The sequence below is a fragment of the Lipophrys pholis genome (genome assembly GCF_963383615.2).
Source record: "Lipophrys pholis genome assembly, chromosome: 8".
NCBI lineage: Eukaryota > Metazoa > Chordata > Actinopteri > Blenniiformes > Blenniidae > Lipophrys > Lipophrys pholis.
In genome coordinates, this window is record NC_137630.1 from 28,589,346 (window position 1) to 28,613,031 (window position 23,686).

General features: G+C 44.3%; 2 protein-coding genes across 2 annotated transcripts; both read right to left on the reverse strand.

Annotated features, from left to right (window-relative positions):
• Positions 1-1,146: 1,146 nt before the first annotated feature.
• On the reverse strand, positions 1,147-5,615 carry mmp9 (matrix metallopeptidase 9). Its single transcript, XM_080469878.1, has 13 exons — positions 5,268-5,615; positions 4,757-4,995; positions 4,466-4,614; positions 4,048-4,176; positions 3,763-3,936; positions 3,500-3,673; positions 3,208-3,381; positions 2,957-3,112; positions 2,657-2,864; positions 2,430-2,569; positions 2,191-2,341; positions 2,002-2,105; positions 1,147-1,894 (listed from the first exon to the last, which is right to left on the reverse strand). Exons 1-13 carry the CDS (start codon positions 5,403-5,405, stop codon positions 1,770-1,772), a joined length of 2,061 nt encoding a protein of 686 aa, XP_080326004.1. The 5' UTR covers positions 5,406-5,615; the 3' UTR covers positions 1,147-1,769.
• A 9,125-nt stretch (positions 5,616-14,740) lies between these two features.
• adora1b (adenosine A1 receptor b) lies at positions 14,741-19,681 on the reverse strand. The gene is made up of 2 exons (XM_080470425.1): positions 18,912-19,681; positions 14,741-17,265 (listed from the first exon to the last, which is right to left on the reverse strand). The coding sequence occupies exons 1-2, from the start codon at positions 19,250-19,252 to the stop codon at positions 16,482-16,484; spliced, it is 1,125 nt and encodes a 374-aa protein (XP_080326551.1). The 5' UTR covers positions 19,253-19,681; the 3' UTR covers positions 14,741-16,481.
• Between the last annotated feature and the right edge of the window lie 4,005 nt (positions 19,682-23,686).

Sequence of the window (23,686 nt, forward strand, 5' to 3'; positions counted from 1 at the left end):
TCGTAGATTAAATTCCTTAAAATTCATAAATTGACGTGATGTTTTGATTCAATTAATGGACTATTGTTTTAAGAGGAAGGCGCATTACGCAATAGGGCGCGGAGTAATACACGTCCACTTAAAGCGGTTGTGTTTTCTTTATAAAAGTAATTTTATATGCAGTTTTCTTATGTGTGGCTTAAAATCCAATTTCTTCTCAAACCTCTTACTTATCAGACTTTTTATTTATAAGAGTGCAACATGGTGTGTCTTAAAACATCCCATCTGATGATTAAATTCTTTATGAATTGAATGTCTATTCACTGAAGCTCATTCATGCATCAAAAAATTCATTAAAACAGTAAACAAAACATTCCAAAACACAGCTCATTAAATAAATGGCATTGTTTCATTATTTTTTTTAACATTTGTTTCTATGTATAATTTTATATTTTGGTGTAGATGTTTTGTGCGTGCATGTGTGGGAGCAGTCTGAATGAATGTGAAATTATGATTATTGAAAACTAGCGAAGGGGTGTGATTAGATAAGGTTAACAAATTCCATGTTCTTTTCAGACATGTTAAATAGATCAAATGTATGTGTATATAGGTGTGTGTAATAAAGACACTTGTTCTCACTCTTCTGTATCATATATATATATATGCCTCGGTTTACAGCTATACATTTTTTGAGGCAAAGTTAATAAATTGTATGACACGGGTGAAGTAAAACTACTAAAAACTAAACTAATAGAAACACTTATTACTGATGAATCACAAAGCCATTCAGGGTGTTGTTATTCAGCTCTAAACTAAAAGCACAGAACTCATTTCAGGACAACAGCTAACAAATGCCTGTCCATTAAATATTTTAATTATTAACCTATAAAACCCAATAGAATATCATCCATCCACCGCTCACATCCCGTTCATGGGTCACTGGAGCACTAACCTCTGCTCCACAGCGCAGATCCTATAAAGTTTATTTGGAAAAGTGTTGTTTCATTTGTTTCTCTTTACCATTTATGAACGATGTTCTCATACCTAAATTAAAAGAAAGAAGAAAACTTAGGTCTGTTGTAACGTCCCAGACTTATGTGCCTGATAAATACATAATAGTAGAGGGTGTGGACAGAAATAAAGTTGCTGGAATGGAAGAAGACTGAAGACAGACAGGGATTGGTTGGTTGTTCCCATCAAATGTTTATTGCATGTAAAGTTAAAACTTTAATACAAAACAAATATTTTAGTTTCATAAATATTTTCAGTGAAGGAGACATGCATTGTCGTCCAGTGCAAGTATTCGGCCTTGAAGCCATTTCGTTCAGAATAAAACACATTACAGAAAAAAAAAAAAAAGGTTGAGACAAAAATAATAGGTTAAGATATTGTTATAAATATCAAAATATTTATGTTCGGAGTCTGAGCCTGTCAGACATGGAAATCATTGAGGAAATGAGTGGACGCTGATCCAGACAGCTGTATTAAAAAAATTTGTGGCTCTCAAATTTCAGGTCATTAAAACCAAGTTCACAGATTATCGGACTGAGGCCAGGGCAGGGCCTTACAATGCACTTTGCTTTCTGCTGGACTTCGATGTACACGAAGCTGGATGTTCTTATAATCATCAGCCATCAAATGAAGGTCACCTACATACATCCCAGAGACCGCACGCATTATAGAGCCGGCGCTGCACACAAACACTGTATCACATTCCCCCTGACACCTGCGTACGGACAATGGAACCAAATTACAGACAAATCCCAGCTCATCTGTCTATTTAAAGTCTCTTAGTAGCGAGTGCCTGCTGAGTCTGTGCAGCCGAGGAGGTCGTACTTCACGTAGCCGACGCGGTCCACCTGCCTGCGGGAGTTCATCCTCCAGTAGAAACGATCCCGGCAGAAGTAGATGTGACCTAAGAGAGAAACGCTGACGTTTAATTAACAGAATACAAACAGGAGTTCTTACTTTTTCCCACTCTTATTTAGTGATCAATTATAGGAACCGAACAGATCTGCTTACCTTTATAGTGGAATACATCATGAGCGTCATTGGGAACGCCGCCAAACACAGCGTCAGTGTATCTGGGGTAGCCTCTGTCGATCTTCTGGGCCTTCGCGTCCAGCCTTCATTGAACAGACAATCCAGAGACTGAGATCGCGCACACAGATTTAACCAGTCAAGTACACTAGATGCAGACTTCAAACTCACCTCCAGAAGTTCTCCCCACTGAAGAGCAACACTTTGCCCTTCCCCCTCTGCAAAGCTCCCTCCACTTTCTGAACGCTGCTGGGAAGTCCGAGCTTCTCAATGCTGCGAGGACCCAGCACGTTCTTTCCTGTGTACACCCAGAATCGAGTCCCTGCAGGACAAAGGTTATGATAATTAGGAACATCGGCAGTCTTTGGTAATGTGGCAGTGATGTTTTAACTGCTGCGATGGTGCCGTACCCGAGAAGAAATACAGCTTATTGGTGAGAAGATCCTGGAAGGATGAATCGATGACGGCTGGCAGAGCAGACCACTTGTCGGAAATAGTAAAAGGTCCCTTGAGCTCTGCTTCACTCTTGCTACTCTTCTTCCAGTACAGTCTGTTGATCAACATGGAAGTTGAGACATCAGCTTCTCTCGCATTTAAAATTGTGAGTTTTACTCATGAGAAAGGACAAGCCGCTCACCCATCCTTAAAGAAGTGCAGTTCTCCGTCGATCACGGTGATGGTGTCGAATTTGGTTTGCTTGCAGGCGTCTTTGGTTGGGTCCACTGGCACGACGGGGGTAGTGGGGTCGGTCGGTTTAGGTTCGTCAGTGGGGTCAGGGTCTGGATAGGGAGAAGTGGTGGGGGGCCTGGGCTGTGGGGGAGTGGGGTCGGGTCCTGTTTTGCTCCCTAGACAACAACAAAGAGTGTAAATATAAATATTAGCTTGTGTGAGATTGATGGAAAACTGGCAGAGATGGAAGACTATATCTGGACTTTACCATAGAGATACTGAATGCCTTCAACGTCATCTTCATGCAGGGAGAAATCTTCAATGTAGCTGTACATGGGGTACATGAGAGCCTCTCTGATGTTGGAGTGATCCAGGCCAAGAGCATGACCGAACTCATGAGCTGCCACCAGGAACAGACTATAACCTTCAGAAGTGTGGACAAAATTGTACATTAATACAGATCCAATATATACATTTCAATAATCTGCACTCAGTTAGTTTTGTATTTATGTATCTTACCCTGGTCAGGGCAGAGACCCCATTTCTTGTCATCATCATAGTTGTCAGTGGTGGCGCACCACAACTTGCCATCGCTGCGTCCCTCACTTGTGCACGAGTTGTACTCCTTACCCAGGAAAACGAAGGGGAAGTGGCAGGGCTCTCCCTCGGAGTTTCCACCGATTACAGCAGTGTCTGGATAAACACGGGCGCCACAAAACAAACGGTTAAAACTAAATACGTTGCTGCGGAACCGAGCATCCCGCTGCGCTTTTACGCACGGCGGTTGGTTGGTTGGTTTGCGGTCACTCACCGCGACTGGGGCAGAATCCGTACGAAAAGTCCTTGTCAAAGTTTTCTGTGGTGGAACACCAGCGGTAGCCGTCACTGCGGCCGTCTGTGGTGCAGCCTTCATACTCCTCTCCCTGGAAGATGAAGGGGAAGACGCACTCCGCCCCGTTGGCGTTTCCTCCAAACGTGTACAGAACTGCGGAGAGGAGTTAAATGTTCAGTATCGATCAGAAACAGACTCCTGACCCGTGGCTTTCCACAGAGAATAAAAGGTGTCAAGCTTACGTTCACTGGGGCAGAAGCCGTACAGCTGGTCTCTGCTGTAGTCCTTTGTGGTGGCGCACCACGGCAGGTTGTCCGAGCGCCCTTCGGTGGTGCACGTGCTGTAAGATTTACCCTCGAAAATAAATGGGAAGTGACACTCTGCACCATTTGCATTCCCATAACGAGTCTTCACCACTGAGTTGACAAGAGAAGAAAAACAGGATTATATTCAATGCTATTTGTGAAGTGAACACTTGGGGGAGACAACCGCATGGGAACGGTTGACGTGTTGTCAGGGTTGATTACCTGGTCCTTTTCCCAGGGTCCAGTACTCGTCATCGTCAAAGTGGGCGTCTCCCTGCAGGCCCTCACCAGGAGGATAGGCGTGGGCCAGAAGGCCATCCTTCCCATCAAATGGGTAAGGGTCTCCATGGTCTAATAGGAGAATACATTTAAAGTCAATGTGAGATTTTAAGGTTGCGTTTTATCAAAACCAACTCATGTGACATCAGCTTATTCTTCCCCGCTGCGATCAGACTGCTGGACCAACTTTATTGTTACACCCGAGTATATCCATCCTTCTCTTATACACAATTATTTTAGAGTAGCTAAAGTTTAACCCTTGTAACTGGATACCGCAGTACCGGGATGAGTTCTCAGTCCAGACAGACAGTATGTCGTCTTATATAAAGATTTGTTAAATGTACGTCTAACTAGTCTGTACCTGCTTTTCCGAATGAAATCATGATGTCCGCAGTGCCGTCAAAGAGGCGGGTAAAGGTCAACGGGGTCACATCACTCCACACCTTGAAGGCTCTGGCAAAGGCGTCATCGATCAATGAGCTCTCCATGTCCGGAGAGTAATTGATGATCCTGTGGAGGAATTTACATATCATTGACAATGTCCGAGGGGATACTTGATGATTTAGCAGCACGAGCCCTCTGTGCTGGTTTCAACACGTTAATGCATGATGGTGTCATTGACTCCCGTGAGAGACTCGTCCTCGTCACTCACCGGTAAGTGACGTCCTGATGGTCCCATTTGAGGTCTCCTTCGAAGGTTTTGTAGTTGGCCACGTCGGGGACCCCGCAGCGGGGCCGTTTCATGGCCTCCAGGGTTGGTTTATCCAGCTCTCCGGTCTCCTCCAGCCCCATCTGCCTCTGCATCCTCTTCAGAGCCTTGGAGGTGGAAACCATGGACTGGAAGCCGCTGCGCTGCAGCGTGTTCATGTAGCCAAACTTCTTCAGATAACCCTGCAAACACAGCGTGACGAAAGAAATCTGTGAGTCCAGGCAGATGGTTATATACAGACATGCATAATAACAAAAAATAAAAAAAACTCATATAAATTCTAAGACATCTGTTTACGTCTCTGTTGCACCTTTCAGTTAGTCTAAATAAAGTCCTTGACAAGATGATAGCAATCTCTGTCTGGGTAATTATTTTTCTGCACAGCTTGATGGCTCCCTGTTTTTCGGGGGTAGATTCTCCATCCATCAAACAAAATGAGCCATCTGCTACTCACTTCTGCCAGCTCCGTATCCGTCACGTTTTTGATGATATCTCCCGGGAAGGTGACAAAGACGGACTTGAGGGGAATGCTCCATCCATCCTGCACGCTTATCCCCAAAAGTAAAAACGCCACTAAAGTGCAGCATCTCATGGTGAGATCGATTGTTGGCTGCTGAAAAATAACAGCCAAAAAAAAGAAAAAAAAAAAAGAGCTGTTAAAATACTTCTCTCTGCTTTTTCTTCACTCTTTGTTTTGACTGCTGTCTCTTGCTGTCGTCTCCACACTGTGTCTCTCTCTTTGGGGTTGAGGACCTCGTATTTATGCAGGGTAGCCTCTTAGTCACCTAACCCCGTCCCGCCCACCTCTAACCTCATACCTCCTACTTACATCTTAGCAGCCTGTACTGGCTGAGCAGACCTGGGGAATTTCCAAAATATTCACATTTAGCTTTTGCCTAACAGCTGATGTGTGGAGTGAACAGTGACAGCGGTGGACAAGACCAATTATGGTCAACTTGGACGTGTGTGTGTTGTTTTCAGCTAATGAAACACGCAGTGACTGAGCATAAATTAAAAATCAAATAACCAAATGACCTTGGGAACCATGAAGATCTGCTTTAAAACAGTCCCATAAACACAATAAAAAGAGAAAAAAAAATCTACTTCTTGTTTAGTTCCTCCACATGCATTGTTATCGTCTTTTCACCGGATGGAAAAAGCTTTTTTTACACGTTACAGTATTTTTTATTTTTTTTATAGCTCATACATAATCATCATGGGACCCGGCCAGACACTTCTGTTATTCTGATGCACAAAAAGATATTTGATATAAATATATATATATATAAAAAAAGAGGTTTGGTTCCACTTTTTTTTTGTTAAAAAAAAAAAAAAAAAAAAGTTTCCTGCAATGAAACATCAAACTCAGTCAAACCCAAAGTGGATTCCTACAGGAAAACAGCTCTGTTGTTTTATTTCATTTAATTGATCGTTCTTTTTAATTTCCTGCAGTAGAATATTAACAACACAATGAGCAAATCGCAGTATTACAGTGTTTTTACTGGTAGGACCAGATCTTTTTTCACACAGCTGCTGATGCAACGTGTGTCTCAACGCTGATGACTCAATTAATTTACAATGCCTTTGTGTTTCGTCATTCAGTCATTTAGTCACAAATGTGTTTGGGTATTTCTTCAGATGATCACCCAACTTCTCCATATCTCACATACATACTTAAACATAATCTAACATAGATGTGATTTAACCATTTAAACAAAAGCCAATGTGTTATTCTGTAATCCTGAAAGTAGCACCTGTCCCACGTTTCTATAGCTTTTTGCACGTCCTGAGTAGGTGTTGATATTTTAGTTGATGTGTGGGTATCGAGGTGGGCGGGGTTACGTCTCAACATGCATCATGAATCACTTTGTTCCCACATGAGTGGTCAAAGCTGCAGATGAAGGGCTTTTTTTTTTTTTTTTTTTTTAATTCAGCGAACACACTGCTGACATCCCGTCTTCCTGTGCAAACATGTTTACTTAGTTACTCTGCTGGGTTTTTCAAATGCTGGACAATATTTTTTAAATGATGTGCAAAGTCAAAAAACTGAGAAAAAAAGAAAAAAGAAAGCGAGGGCCTGTGCAGTAATGGCTTTAATAGAGGAAGTTTCATTAGCACACAGAATTAGATACAACGCCTTGATTTATCTTTTTTTTGGGGGGGGGGGGGGGGGGGGGGGGTAATGGAAATTTTAAACTTCTCAACAAAGAGGAGGTGGACATGTGTTTCCTAACATTTGTTTTCATTGTTTCCTGATGCGGTTGTCACTTTGCACATTTTCACACTCATGATTCATTTGCCAATTTAATAGTGACGTGTCTCACCGATGTTGTCATGTCTTGATTTTCAGCTTCCCTATTCTGATATCATGCGCTATATATTATTTGTGGTTTTCAATGATGAATAGGTGATTCCCGTCAACACACAGCCGTCAAACAGCAATAGGCCTGAATATATAAGGATTAAAGAGAGTATCTAAAGTTACTTGAGGCTGTGCAGCAGTTATGTGGTATTCTTGGTATTTAATTTAACTGGCTGTTCCTGGAAAACACTCAATGTAGTTGCCCATTAATTAAACAATGTAAATTGTTTTCCGTGGGCGTGGATAAGTATCGCCATCAAACATTTGTCTGGCACAAAAAAAAACCAAAACAACAACATCGGCTTTGTTGTAGCACTATATTTTCAATCATAAGGATTATGCTTGATGCCTCCAATCCAACACTGTTCATAAGCCTTCTTTCATTTGAGGCATCTTTTTCTTTTTCTCTTTTGCACATTCAAAGGTTATTTCTGTTCTTGTGGCTTCTCGGATGATCCCCGGACCTCCTTTGAAAACATCTGCCACTGATTTCACATGGCGTCGAAGGTTTAATGAATATGGCTCCATGCATTGTAACAAATGCCACATTTCATTTTGGCTTTGCCACTTCGCTCCCTTAAAAGGACGTCTGGCAGAGGACCTTGAAAAATACACATTTCAAGATGGCATTCCTCCCAAAATTGCCACTCTGGAGCAGCTCAAGCCGCCAAACGGGCCTGTGGGGTGGCCAACTGCGTCATCGCAGGACTGGATAATGTCAGATAATGCAGAGGGAGACGCTCGCCGCTCACATGGGCTCACAAGTTGTACGTCTGTAGGTTAACCTACACACGGCGCTGCTATGCAACACCGAAAAGTCATCTTGTTTTTGGCGACATCTCTGCGATTTTCCTCAGGCTGCTGGTGCGGACGGAGAAACAGATACTCCAGAAAAAAACAACAAAAAAAAACCCCACACACGTCCCACACATCTGAACGTTGGCATTTTAAGGTCGGCGATAGCTCCGGGATAAAGAAAAACTTTGATTATGACACTCGTATACAAAGCTGTGTATTTCCACCAAACCTCAGCATAATTTTCTTTCGCCAGCCTTGTTTCTTCACTACGTTCGGTTCAGCACGATTACTATGGCGAGTTGAGCAAGTTTCGTCTTAATTGTGACAGTTTCAAACTGCCTTGTTAAAGCAAACTGTTTATGCCTTATGGTATGTTTCTAGCAGGCAGTTATAAAGACAACAATCGCTTCCTGTCTGCCACAGTTGATGTGGTTCCTCGGCCAGCTTCCTATTTCAGCTGTGTTGTGTTTTACGACGGCTGGTTTGTTGATTTTGCGGCGGGACTAAGAGACTGTGCAACACACTGAACCGTCACTGCGTTTGATGTGGGGGCAGCGTTACCCCGTCGCCACGTCCAGGTACTTTACCAAGTCCTGCTGAGTCTGCTGGGCCGCGCACTTATTCTGGGAATGGTTTTGTTTTTATACCCCACTAAACTCTCCGAGCGGTTTATTTTGGTTTTTCCGCGACGGCCTCTGCATTTCCTTTGTGTTATTTTTAATCGCTCCGTGTTGCTCTCTTCATTACGACAACACCAAACCAAAACAGTGTGTCTAATGCAGCGTCTCAGAATATTTCTAACTTATTTGTCCCTATATTGAGCTTGTGGGCAGGATCGGCACACCAAGATCCTAAAGAGTACAACCAGCAAAACAACAATACACAACCAAAAGCTCGACAGATCAAAACAAGCAATCTAGCAGGACAAGAAACCCTCGAGCGTCGCTCCCACCATCTTGCCCGAAATGACTCACAAACAGTAATAAATGATGGGACAGAAATATTCCATTTGGACGGAAGCCTAAACCTTGTGCACAGTCACCTGATGGGAAGCGGAGGCCTCGGCTTTGACTCATCTTTCCCTGAGGCAGAGTGCAGGAGCGGTGCTTCCCGTTTACCGACGTCTTGAACAAAATCAAGATTACAGGTAGAAACTAAGAGCACGGCACAATGGAAGGATTCCAATACATCAATCACAAAAACAACTAAATCCCTCAAATAGAGATATTTTGATGAATTGAAGAATCATCAAAATAATTAAATAAAGCTCGCGGGGCACACATGGTTTTTATCGATAGTTTTTGGCTTTATTGCATCTAAAATAGTCCCATTTTTCATGTTATTGGCTATTTTCACATTATTAGTCGTGTTCAGCATTTTAGAACTCGCAGTTGTTACATCCTAAATGTTTCATCCATTTATTGAGCTTGAAATTTAGAGAAATGTAATCATGATTTCCAGACAAGAGAGAAACTGACGCAGAGCTGTAGTTTAGAAACATTGTGGAACAAAAAGGCTTTTTATCAAGAGATAATTCTAATTGAGCAAAACTCAAGTCAACTTGTGTCTCGGACCTCAATAGTAGAGCCAATTTCTTTCCCGTGGCCTTTTTTTTCGTAAAACGAGCTGCCCACGCCTGAGATACATCAAAACCCAAATAATACCCCGGATGCCTGGTGGTGTAACGGCGTTGTGTCAGAGCTCACGTTTGCGAATCTCCATCTGATTTGAGGAAAATGAGGCTGTGCTACAGCGACACGGATCAAAGTGCCAAGTCCACCAGAGCCGCATGTTCCTGTAAACCGTTCCCGCTTGTCACTGCTCTGCTTCTTTTGACCCGGGACGGAGACTTTAGTGGAAACTGCTGAGTGAACGGCACAACAGCTTCCCTGCTTCCAGTCGGCAGGTACTCCACAGGATTGGGACACAGCGCTGAACATGAGCGCAACAGGAAATGACAGACACTTTGCAGGCCGAATTCATCTGATGTTGTGCAATGACTCTGTCAGGATGTCATCTTAACTATAAACTTCCTTGGTGCATTGTTTGGGCAATTTTGGTTCTTCGAGGACCAAACATGTGGTTTTGGACTTGGAAAAGTAGCATCTCCATGAACCCGAGGCGACGCGTTTCCACACTCACGCCTAATTCACAGAATACAACATAATGAGCTGATGCAGTTATATAATATCAATAAAAAGCAGTTTTGGCCGAGCTCCCCTCGCGAGGGCCGACTGCGTCGACGCAGGCGGAGCTGCGCCGACTTTATGGACGGACGTCTCTCACCACCGACATTAAAAGCTAATTACTGCCAGTCATAAGCAGCGGTCTTTATGGGTGGGTGCCATCCGAGGCACAGCCACAAGGAGTGAAGCCGCAGGCCCCGGCGGGAGCTCTGATTGCACCGAGTATTATTATTGCTTGTTTAACTGCGTATGAAGCAACGCCTTCATAACTCTTTTAAAGACTTGTTTTCGAAATCTGGAACCAGACGGCTTCAAACCAAAACACTGAAAGCATCTGTGAGCCGTCACTCCCCAAACATTACACATAATAAAAATTTAGAGTGTATTTTCAGGTCAATTCAGCAGGTTTTTTTTAAAACCACGACTTCAAAAAAGTGGGCAAAGGGGAATTTCCCCGTCCTGATAAAGGACAGGCTGCTGATAGCGGGCGGGAAATGAGTCAGGCTCAGCACTTCAGCTGCCTCGGCACACTTCGGCTCAGACTTGTTGAGGCAGGCAATTATCTCTCCGTCTGATGTGTGTTTGAGCTTTCTGTTGCCATATGTGAGGCGACTGAGGTTTGAACCCGCACGGCCCAAAGATAAACGCAAGATTTCTCCTCCGGGAGAGACGGGAAAAAAAAAAACAACAACCCAGATTGTTGTACGCACACTGTGTCATTTCCCTGTAACGCAGCAAAACAACTTGAACACTGACATTATTTCTGCGGTCAAACATCTGCTGATGAGTCGAGCATCAGTGACCTGAGGTGAGAAGCAACACAAACAACTGCTCAGTTTTCTGCACTTCATTCTGGACTCATTCGGGATTTTTGGATCATTGACTCTGTATAGGATCTCTGTGAGATAGTCCACCAGCTTCAAACAACCGTTTGAAGCACCCAGAATCTACAAACAAAGCCATTGTTTGTGATCGAATTAGACGACACCCTGTGTTGTATTTCCGACTGAGCATTCCTCTGAAGTGCAAATTCCTGATTGAGCTTTTACTCTGCTGGATTGCATGAAACACAAGTCTAATTTAATCAGCTTGTGTTTGTAAAGCGGCGGTTGCATCTGCATCATTAGAGACAAAAATGATGAATACAGTGCATCTTCATGCCGACTTTGTTGTGAACACGGTTTTTAATTATGCATTTTTGTTTTATCTGTTTTATTCCAGCAACACGACGTAACGAATGGATTCAAGCAACTCGGTGGATCTGCAATCAAATAGGTTTATACTAAAGTCATTTCCATTCACACAGGGTTGCACAGAGGTGGAGAATATCTCTGTTTATGGTTTGTATGCTTTCTCTGTGTGTGCATGAATTTGTCAAGCGTGCATTTTTGAATCTATGACTTTTTTTTTTCTCAAATGAAAACACCAAACTTTCATTGCTTGGAGCCACTGAAAATGCTCCTTTTCGAAAAAGCTCCTACTGCGCATGCGGACTATGCCCGTAGTAAATAGTTCTCCTTCACATGCTCAGTAGAAGGACAGTAAGAACAAAGTTTGCCTCTAGAGTGAAAACGGACATCGCTATGAAAATGTTGCTGTGTAAACTTTCCCAAAACAAAAACACAAAAACGATGCATCTTTACTCGAGGCGTTGTCGTGTAAACCCAGAGCTGGGCATCATAAGGCTCTTATGTAGATCTGCTTGACCTGCCCTCAGGGTGTCACTGGGAAATCCTGAATCAATTGAAAATTACTGTTAATATTGGCTTTATTGCATCTAAAATGGTCATAGTTTTCATGTTATTGGCCATTTTGACATTGTTGGTTGTGTTCAGCACCTTGACTAGATGTACACACAACTATTTCCTAACATAATTAGGAAGGAAACACGGTTAATGAAAAAAATTATTATTTACTTCTGTACTGAACTTAAAATTCAAAGTGGGAACAGTAGCTCTTAAAAACTTGTAAAAAAAAATCCCCCCTAAAACAAATCCCTTTTTCTCAAGAAATAATTCTTCTTGACCAGAATTCATGTCTCGGCCCTCAACAGTAGAGCAAATTTTTCACGTGGCCGTTTGGGAAATTACTTACTTGCTCTGAATAGATATAGAAGCTGGATGGATTTCAGATACCGACGCTAATAATAACCCATAAAAACCCACAGTAGTGTGTTACCAGTGTCCACCAGCAGGTGGCACTGTGTCACAGAGCCAGTCATCCAGGCCCAAGGAGACTCACAAGTCGATCTCTGGTTCAGGGAATTGGTGTCAGTAAGAACATGCAGCATGAAGCATCAGCAGACACATTCTGTCCGTCACAAATCTCTCATTGACACCAGATAGTGAGTTATGTTCCCTGCAACGCGGCAAAACCATCATTGTTCAATGTACTCAATAACTCCGTCACTTTAATGAAGTTCCCTGAACGATTTATTGCTTCTTCTTCTTTTTTTTCTTCCTGGTATGGGTTCACACAGGAGTCAAACATTTTACAACCTTTCTTCAAGCCCAACTCTGCAGCTCACCTCCCGGGGCAGAGAGTGGATTATTTTAAAGAGTCAGATAAAATATTGATGTTGTTCTAATTTTGTAAGCCTGCTCGTGAATAATTGATAGTTATGTGGGGGTAAATCAGATTGTTTTATTTACATCACCCCGAGTGTTGTTTCATTGGAAGGTTTTCACACGTCGCTCTGCGGTTTGCAGCTCAATATCAGAGCTTTTTACGTCACCGCGTTGCTATGTTGCAGTTGTTTGGCTAAAATATGTAGCGTATCATCACATCTTAATAGGCCGAGTCCGTTGTCGCCTCATGCAAATTTTCCATCTGCTTCAGATTTGCATCCACGCTTTCCAACGTCTATGCTCGTCATTTGGGATTCAGCCTCTCGTTAAGCCGCGGTGCCGACCAGGAATGAACGTTCCCACACTGTTGTTTCACCTCACAGATGACACAGATGCTCTTTCAGCGGAGGCGGAATCGGTGCCCTTCTTTTTTTTATGACTGACTGCTCCTTTGTGAAGTCACACAAGCGGAACAATGCTCACGATCAACTTTTATACGACGGCAGAGATTCACTGTATCGCACAAGCAAGATTGTGAGGGCGGGTGATCTGACAAAAACAAACCCGTTTGAGAGGCTGTCGTAGGCGTCGCCCTCCTGAGAGCCTCCCAGGGCCTGACCTGCAGCCGGTCCAGATGTTTAAAGTCTCCCGATAAGAAGCCGCTTGCCGTTGTGCAGCAGCATCAGGAGGCCGCAGGACACTTGCTTATTCATGATGCCTGATCAGAGCCCAGGTAGATCAAACCAGTCCTCCATTTTTAATGGAAAAAAAAACAACCTCTTTACAGGGACATAAATATCACACACCATGCATCTTCCCCCAGGTTGGCTTATTGAAGCTTCAGAGAGATATTATTGAACGGAAACAAGCCACTCGACAAAAGACAAAATAGATCCGCATGTGATTCTCACCACAGGGCGAGTTAAGACGTGTGCAGGTCATTTGCACTCTTGCAATCACACAACCGTTCATTCGCATTAATCTGAACACCTCTGATTAACACAGCAAACATTTGCAAAGTGGTTTTCCTGCAAACTGTTATATATTAGCCCAGGTTACACAAAATCGGTACGTTACACTTTCTTTTTGTTGTTACTGCCAGATAGTAGAATAAAGAGAAGTCTCTTTTCCTTCTGTTCCCCTCAGGGTCTGCGGTGAATAACCGCATTAGCCTCAAGGACGGCAGGTTGTTGTCGTTGGGAAAGGTCACCTCTGTTGTTCTGTCACAAATACTGCGGCTCAGGTTTTACCTTTCCCCACAACCAGATGTTCTTATCTGAAGCCTCACTCCTCGAGATCCAGTTTCTCCAGAAGAATAGCCCCACAGACTGAATCATTGGTGTCGCACTATAGATTCCAAACATTGCACCAGTTCATTGATTCATGAAAGCCCTCTGGTCAACATTATGCCACGTAAAAGTGTTCATATATAAAACATCAGCTGCTGTGTGGATTCTACGTGCTACATCCTGAAAGAGGACTACGCTGACAAGCCTGCGAGGAGGAGAAACCTCACAAACACAGCAGCTCTCGCACCGGATTACGCGGTGCTTTCTGGAACTTTGCACGTCTCGAAAATATCAAAGCAGTCGGTGAGGAGAAGTGGACTGTCAGCGCTGTGGAAAACTCTGCGCTGTTATCTAACAGCCGCTCGCTGCATTGCTGCATTAATGAGAGTCCTGACAGCGGCGCTGAGGTACCGGCAGAACGCCGACACGGCCGAGGCTTCGATTGTTCGAATTCTGCCGAATCATTACGACTCTGGAAGTGATGACTCATGGAGACGGCGGAGGAAGTAGTGGGACTGAAGACGTCTCTGCTTTTTGGGAAATAACTGAGTTGTTGGTCCGTGTCGGCTTGGAACGGGTGATGAGTTTTGGTGGAAAAGCAACAAACTGATAAGAGTGACGTCTTCAGACATAGAATACATTTACTTCAGTTTCTTTGTTGCCGTGTTCGTACCTCCTGTTACATTTACTTTTCAGAAAAGCGAGAAAAGTTTCCAGGTCAAGTTGCATCAAGAAGTGGATTTTTATTTCAAATGATCATTTTCAAGACTTTTATTTGAATTGAATTGGGCCTACCCCTCCACTTTCCATTTTGTCTTTCAATGTCTCAATACAAATAAAAAAAAAAGCCTATTTTTAGCTTTAATGTTAAAAAAAAGTCAACATATGATGGAAAAAAAAAAGGTTGTGCTTCTTATTATAAAAGATATAAGTGGACAAAATATTAACAACCACTTTAAAGTCCTACGTCTGGACACTTGGAACGAGTTTTAGTCTCACTCTACTTCAGAGAAGTGAATAATGCGGGATAATGTTTGTATAATCCATTGTTCAGATAAATATGTTCGCTGTCGCTCATGTTTTGAAGGATTTTTAAACGACAAATAAATAAGACAAGGGGGTACATTTCACCCTTTCTGTTGGATTCCAAACTGTAAACTCTAGAAACCACATCATGGTACATTTATTCATCGAGATTTCCCTTAAATGTGCATAATATGTACAGTCCACCTGAACTGTCAGGACTGGGAGGTGGATTGTTTTAAGGTTTGTTTTGTTTTTTCCCCATTCAAACCCTTCGCTGTCTGCTCCCTCCTGAGAGATGTTCGTTAGGACAGAATAGATTGTCAGTTAATTGTCTTTGAAAGAGACAAACAGAAGAAACTTTACATTCTCATACACCGTTATCACGTCAGTGGCCTAGAGCATCCATTAATCTACAGTCTGACGCTGAGCTCACATGGTGGTAAATCCTCACAATCTTCAGGTTTTTTGTTTCTGGGTCACTTCACAGGTTCAGTCTGCACTCATTAAACCACTGGATAAGGTCTTGGAGCTACTCTGGTGGCGAATACGTGTTTATGTAGGGAGAAGAAAAGCCCGCCTCTGACCGCCAGCAAGCGCAGAGTCTGGATGAAGATGGGCTTTTAGTGCATCTTGTGTTTCTTGCTCCCCCGGGGGTGGCCGAGTCCTCCTGTGGCTACACGTCTCCTGCACACCGTTTTTTAAAAGGGTAAAATCTCCCATTTCCTTGCTTCTTATCTTCGTCCTTCTCCCCTGCAGAGGATCAGCACAACAGGATCACAGCGAGACTCAAATCCAATGGAAAAGACTTACAAAATCTGTCTTTTTTTTTTTGTATACCATCACCTCCTTTTGGCAAAAATGTCTCCCATAGTGTCGCACCCTTGACATTTTGTTGTGCAAATAAAACCCTGAAGACGAGATGAGCATGTACTGCTGCTACAGTCTCATATTTACAAGGTTACATTCAAATTTTTTCAGCCACTCTTCGTTTCAACATTGCAGAAATCAGATTAACCTGCTTTCCTTAAATTGTGAAGCGACTTATATTTGATCGTCTAATACTGACCAACCACAATAACTTATATTGCACATTTTGTAATGTTCACACCGACTCGTTCACCATAAGGAATAAAAAAAAAAAGGAGAAAAGTCAAAGTGTTCAGTCTGTTACTAAGTTAAACAGTCACCTTTGTCAATAAACTGTTATTGCAAGTTTTTAATACCCTTGTTGCCTTTTGTGTTTGTTCTGACCAAACTCTCAATAAATACACTCCTCCTGAGAAAAGATCCATTATCTTCCGGTGATCCCAGAACGCTCCGATCACTGAAGCGTTGCAGCCCCGCGCAGCAATTCCTGCTCCTCATTTGACGACGTTCAGACGAGGAGAGAACCAACATTGTGCACAGAGCGATACTTCTCCAGCCATCAGCTCTTTTGCTTTAGATGGTGTTCTGCTCCAGTAAGGGTGGATGTTCTTTGGGTTGTTGTGGCGGTCGGTTGTTCTGGTGCTGCGGCTGCTGCGGCGGCGGTTCACAGTTCTGGGTTTCCTTCTCAGCCGCCTGCGACGGCGCCGGCTGCCGCAGGTCCAGGTTTGGCATCTCCTTCCTGTCGCTGGGCTGAATCTCCAGGGCCGGCGTGTCTTTGCAGCAGAAGTACTGCTGCCAGATCTTCTGGAAGGCCGAACGGAACTTTTTAATGCGGAAAGCGTAGACGATGGGGTTGACGGCAGAGTTGCCGTGGGTGAGCAAGATGGCGATGTAGAGGAGCACGATGGGTTTCTCACACTCGGGGCAAAAGAGTGTGATGCAGTTAATGATGTGGAGGGGCAGCCAGCTGATGGCGAAGAGAAACAGAACCAGCGCCAGGGACTTGGCCAGGTTGAGCTCCTTGTCGTAGTACTTGTTGGGGTCTGTGTGACTGGTGCTGAACTTTTTGCTGTTGAGCTGCTTGTGGATCATGTAGAAAATCTCCGCGTAGATGAGCAGCATGAGCAGGAGCGGCGGCAGCACCCAGCCGAAAAAGTTGAAATACACCATGTAATCCATGCTGATGACGTTCTCGAACTGGCAGGTGATGACGAGGTCCGAGCTGATGGAGCCGTTCTGCTGCAGGCGCTTCAGGTTGTTCCAGCCCAGCATGGGCGTGAGCCCCACCACGAACGCCACCGTCCAGCACACCACCACCGCCAGCCCCGCGCGCCGAGTCGTCACCACCCGCTTGTACCTGCAGGAGTAAAACATTGCAGCGACATGTCAGCACTTTCCCGCACTGCACTCCTGGGACGCGGACTCTTTCCCTTGAACGCGTAGTAAAACTTGTTTTAACTACAAGCCCCTCGACGCTTCACAAACAGGATTTTCTTGAACATTTGTGAGTAAACTTGGCCCTTTTGCTGCACTGCTGCTGTTCACGCCTATTTTTTTTATTTTTTTTCTCCTTCAGGGCAAATGTGAATAGCTAAAAGGTGGCTCAGTAATACTTTATAGTGCACCAGCTTAGGAGGAACACGCTGCAGTGTTTGGCACACTCCAGGCTTCACAGCTTCAGCTCCTCTGCTCTCCAAAATCTTTAATGGATATGAAGCAGGAGGTACAGACGGAGAGGTAAGGGATGTCGAGGCTCTCACATCTTATCACTGCTGTTCCTGTGACTCTGCTGCTTGTCCGGAGGCCGACATAAAAGCACTTATCTGATTCCGGTTCATTTCGGAGAGCATTTTCTGATTACTAATGCTTGATATTTACAAGGCCTGGTGCTACAAAGGCAGAGCTACCATTACAATAACATGACCTTTGCAGGAAGTGTAGCCAGAAGCGAAAACAAGATGCTTCCATTTAGCCCGCCTGTCGTAGGTGCCATGTGTTGGATTAGTATTGATCGGGGACATGTGTGCTAAGTTAGGTCTGTGTGTGAAGCGCAGCAAGGAAATCATTATTCACACGCTGATCCTAAGAAGGAGCCTGCTGGGTAGAGCTCAGATTCTCATCTTAATCGCAGAAAGCGTGAGAAAGTTAAAAAGTGCATCCATTCAAAAAATAAATAAATAAAAAATCATCAAGTTCATCAGCAGTATTTATATTCTGAACTATTCTTCCTCTTGATTCCAGTAGTGAGATGTGTGAGAAAAAAGCAGCAACCCCTGAAGACACTTGCGATATAAATAACCCGAGCGAGGATTCCTGGGCACGGACACACGTCAGACTCATTAGGACGAGCTGGAATGGATTTACACAAACTAAGACCGAGGAGTCAAAAGCTGAAACTCAAGACAAAGTGCGACCACAATCCTGGACGATTTACTGCAGTCTCAGACGGGAGATTAAAGTGTTAGACTGTTACAGAGAATAGATCCCTCTCTCCGACTTATCTTATCTTTTCAGCCTTTCCGCACCACTGCTGCTTTTGTTTCAGACGATAAAGCTGCGGTGGCGTGTGGATGGAGAATGATTTTGTTACGGTTGTAGATGTCATTTCTACATCTACTGGATGAGATCTTAACAATGGAAGTACCATCCATCCATCCGTCACTAAAGTCGAGGGCAGGATACACCCTGGACAGGTCGCCAGTCCTTCACAGAACAACCACACACACTCACATGCATGTTTTTGGTAGGACGAAAAGCAGGTACCCAGAGGAAACCCACATGCTCCATGTAGAAAGGCCCTGGCCGGGGTTTGAACCCGAGGCAGTCGCACTAACCACTGCTCCACTACTCCACTGCTCCACTGTGCTGCTGGTTAGCTGTCATGTTTGCACCAGTGAGTCATCCAGAAGGAGTGTGTGAATCAAAACAAAACCATGTGGGCAGCCGAGCAGTGCAGTGCTTTTGGTCAATGGAGCATCATCATCATCATCGAGGCGCAGTTACCTGGTGGGGATCTTGACCCTGAGGTAGCGGTCGATGGCAATAGCCAGCAGCGCAAGGATGGAACTTTGCGTCAGCACGAGCACCGTGCACGCGACCAGCAGGCAGCTGTAAAAGTGAGTCTGGAGTCCGATGCTGATGGTGATGGCCAGAGGGATGACGAGAGCCCCCACCGCAATATCCGCCAGGGCAAGGGAGACGATGAAGCAAAACGTGGTGTCTCGCAGCGACTTGTTAATCTTCACCGCCCAAACCACCATCACGTTCCCGATCACTGACGCCACGGCGATCAGCACCTCCATCCCGATGTAGAGGGACTGCGCCGACAGAAGTGACCCGGGCATCCTTGTGTACGATAAGAACCCGGTTGATTCCAGTGGAGGAGAACCCAACAGAGAGTCCCGCAGTCTCGTGAATTCTCAGAATTCTTTTTGAGGTCAGACGCGCCGCGCGCTCATCACTTTCACCTCATCCTCATCCTCATTCTCATCCTCCAGGTGGCCGCGCACAAGTTAGGAGAGCAGCAAGGCACTTCAAACAGAAGAAGCGAGTCGATCGGGAGCATAGCTGATCTAGGAGCGGTGTAGGGGGGGTTTCCTGTTAGAAGCAGGTGTTGTGGTCCAGCGGCTGTTGTGCGCCCCTCCTGCTCGTGCGCCCTGCATGCGCCTCCACTTGGATAAATACACCTGCTCCTCGAGACGAGTGCACATCCTCCCCGTGCACTTATCCGAGAGGACGCCTCTCCATCGTCAGCCCGTACGTCTCCTCTGTGTGCAGTTAAACAAAAATAAAGCAGCTTTTACACACCGCGGATGGGAAAGTATCCGGCGAGGGAAAGCGCGCGCTCCTGCAGCCGACGCGCGTCTTTCTCCCTAATCGACATGATAATGCAGCCGTGTTGTTGTTTGTGTCGCCTTTCTTCTTCCATTCAGTCTTTGTTTTCAGCGTGATCCCACCGGTTTCACCAGGCGTCCCGATGCGACGTCCTCCTCCTCCTCCTCTATGCGGGAATAAATGAATAAACGCCGCGAGGCTTCCTGCGGGACAGTCCCGAGGCAGGAGAGAGCAGAGGCGATTCTCAACTCGCACTTTGTCCCGCAATCGTCTCCTCCACACCCTTTCAAACGCTAATGGACCTTGCTCAGTGGCCCATTGGTCTGATAAGAGGTGTGGCAGCAAAGTCACAAGTTAGAAAACCTTTTTAAAACGAAACCCACTTCTCCAGTGATAAACAGTCATATTCAAATGGCATCATTCCAATTATTGTCAAACCACAACATAAAGGTGAAAAAACAAATGTTTGGTCACACGCTTTATGATCTCTAGTAACATATTAACTGCATAATAAACTATAAGCTGTCTTTTATGGACTGTGAGTCGCATCATATTAGCCGCATTTATTTTTCATGCCCAGATGTGACTGCATTGTTGATAATCCTCATCCAGCAGCTGTGAAAAACAACCAATTAGTGAATTTGTTCCTCCTCTGACTAACCTTCTTATTTCAAATTACATTAGCAGCTTCCCTGCTTTTCTCCGGTCGATCACGAGTTTCTCAGACAGAGTTTCTGTTTTCATTTGATCTTTTTTAGTTTAGATTTTACTGTGATTGTCATGTTATCAGCCAAATACATGCAGTAGTAATTGTGCTTTACGTTCCCAGCAATGTATAATACTTCCAAACGCCTCAGAGCAGCTCACATCTGTAATAGCAAACAAACAAACAAACAAACGAACAAACAAACAAACACATATTCAGGTCATTCTAAATATATCTTTCTGCATTAGACATCAAACACCTCCAGTTGGAGCTCAAGGCAAACATCATCCTGCTGAAACCGAATCAAATAGAACACCAAGAATGGAGACTTTGCGACTGATTTTCATGTACTGATCGCCCGCTGGTTTTTAAGTTGTTTGTAAAAAAAACAACAACACACATCTCTTGTTATTTCTTGCATTCCAGTGGCACAATGAGTCGCTCTGTTGCTTTCTGAGAGTCACACGATGGACCTTGAGAAGCCAGGCATTACAACCATGCAGGAGTAAACTGCAGGCATTTCGTGTTTTCTCTCCTGGGGGGTTCAAAGGTCAGAAGTGAGCAGCAGTGAGCAGCAGCGAGCAGCGGCGAGCTCTGACCGGGAAGGATCCAAACACGCAGGAATGACTGTTTAGATTGGATGGGCAGGCGTCACAGATGGTGCACTGTGCTCATTCGCTGTAACTTATGCAATATGTTAGAAGGCAGTCCTGGCTCTCCGCTGACTGTCGGCATGTGATTCTGCGAGAAGCCAAAACAAGAGGAGAGGCGGGGGTCGTTCTTCGGTTGGCATTCACAGCGAGACTGTGATGATGAGAGGGTCAACAGTCAGCGGGAGGAAGACGGATTCCAGCTGTGACCGGAACCATGTGAGAGTTGTCGGCATGGAGTCCGGAGGTCAGTCAGAAGACAGCGAGGGAGGAAGCGGCCATATGCTCACTGTTACCGTTGGCATCCGGGCTCACTTTGAGGATTTTGAGACGTATTCCTGCAAGACCGGCCATTACAGAGAAAATCCATTGGTTTGGCTCAGGATCAGGAGTCCAAGTGTTTTTATTTTGAATTTATTCCATTATCGACTTGGACTTTTTACTGAACGTGTGAGTCTGTCGTTATATTATGAGTTCAGAGCAGCGGCGCGATCCACACACGGTCATTTGATGTTTGTTTCTCCTGATTGTGTTTCTCCATTGAGCAGCTTAGAGACTTACACCGGGGACATGTTCCTGCTTAACACGGCCGATATAAAACCTCATAATACTGTTTGTTCTCGCTCAGCGTCAGCCGCATCACTGAGAAAATTGCTGCAAGCTGACAGCGTGTGAGACGCAATACCGCCCCCCCCCCCCCCCAATCTCAAATGGACTTTTTAATACTATCAAGGCCTTTCGGGGATGAGTTTCAGCGACCCCCCACAGGCACTTCTGTAACAGACAGTTTCGTTACACTCACTTCCACACAGCGCGGGAATGAGGACACGCTTCAGTGAACTTTTGTCAGATTTAGTATTTTTCGTTTGGGCCATTTGAGGATGTGTGACCAGTGGAGTGCAGTGTGCTTCACTTGTACGAGACAGCTTCTACAGGCCAATGCACTTTTACCCACCGAGTCTTAAATCAAAGATATCGCACGTGTTTCAAAGACCACGTGGCCTTCAAAAGCCAGCTCTCAGTCTTTTGACTGGCGGAAATAAAGGCTGAGGTTTCATTTTCCTTCAACAAATCTTCTTCATTAAATACAGTTCATCTCGTTAGCGGGACTAAAAACCGAAAACAAAACGCGACTAAAAAGCATGTGAACTTTCTTTAAGGGCTTCGACTCCTTGGATGAAGCGATGAGTCACGTTAACATTCAGATGAGGGAAGATCACACAGCATTTCCCTCCCCACAGTCCTCTCCGCTGAACTGACAACAAACAACAATATTGCTCAGTCATTAAGAGGAAATAAAGAAATAAATAAATCCTGCGCTAAACTGCAGTAATGCGGTGAGAGCAGCGCTGAATCGGACGGCAAGATTATGAAAGCCTTCGATTAGCCAGGACCTTTCATAGACGAACTGTTTAGCAGGTTCAACCTGAACTGGCCTCATTGAGAGAAAAAGGCTGCGATGTTGATTTCAGGGATGAATAGCAACAGCGGATAGAGAGCTGGCTGTGCTGATCATTAAACCTTCAGTGAATTGCTCGAATAAAAAGAGGCAAACCAAGGCTGAGCAGCTGTCTTATTGCAACTGGGCTGCAGTGTGGTCTATTACATTGTGCGTGCGTGTGTGTGTGTGTGTGTGTGTGTGTGTGTGTGTGTGTGTGTGTGTGTGTGTGTGTGTGTGTGCGTGTGCTTCTTTATATTCATCAATGAAAGAGGCTGGACGGAGGCCACGGACAACCTTCAATCTTTTCAGTTTCAGTTGAAAATTCCAAATACATATTCATGGTACAAGAAGTGCACTTCTGTTCGGTTCATTAGGAAGGTTTTCTAATGATAAAATGCGTCAACATACAGTCGGAAAATTAAATCACTGCCAGTAATGCTAAACATAATTCACTAGGGCATGCAGGGATTTTTTCTCGAGATATACTATTATTTTTGTGTTACTATGTGGTTTTAATTGTGTCATACAATCAAATTCAAACTTACTGCAGTTCCCAAATACTGAAACACGAATCACTATTTTCCTCACAATATTACTTATTAAAATTTCAAATATACAAAACATTAAGAAAAAGTCCTGGGAGTCATGACACTCTGGAAGACGCTATTGTTGTAGTTGTCCATCTACTGAGCATGTGCAGAACAACCCTTTACTTTGACCGTGGAGCGCATGAGCAGTAGCAGCATTTCCGCCGACTACGTGGCCACAGAACCGAGGGGTTTTCGAAAAGTTCCACCTTGGTAGCCATTTCCAAAAACTTGCATTTTCAGTGACTGCGAGCATTGTGTAAACGGACCCTCAAAATGCAATGAAAACTTTGCGTTCTGACTTGAAATCGCAGTTGTGTGTACATGCCCTTAAAAAACAACACACACATTTTCAAACATAAGAAGAAGGAACAAAGTGATGTACTGACAATGAAATAAAGATAATAAGTTGAATTGGGTTACATATTGATGTTGGCACCTGCCAAGTTTTCTACAAAAGAGATAAACGGCTGCCAGGTAACGTAGAACTTTCTAGTGGACCAACTCATGATATATCTAATTTAATTCTTCTAAATGATTATGATGAATAACTTCTCTAA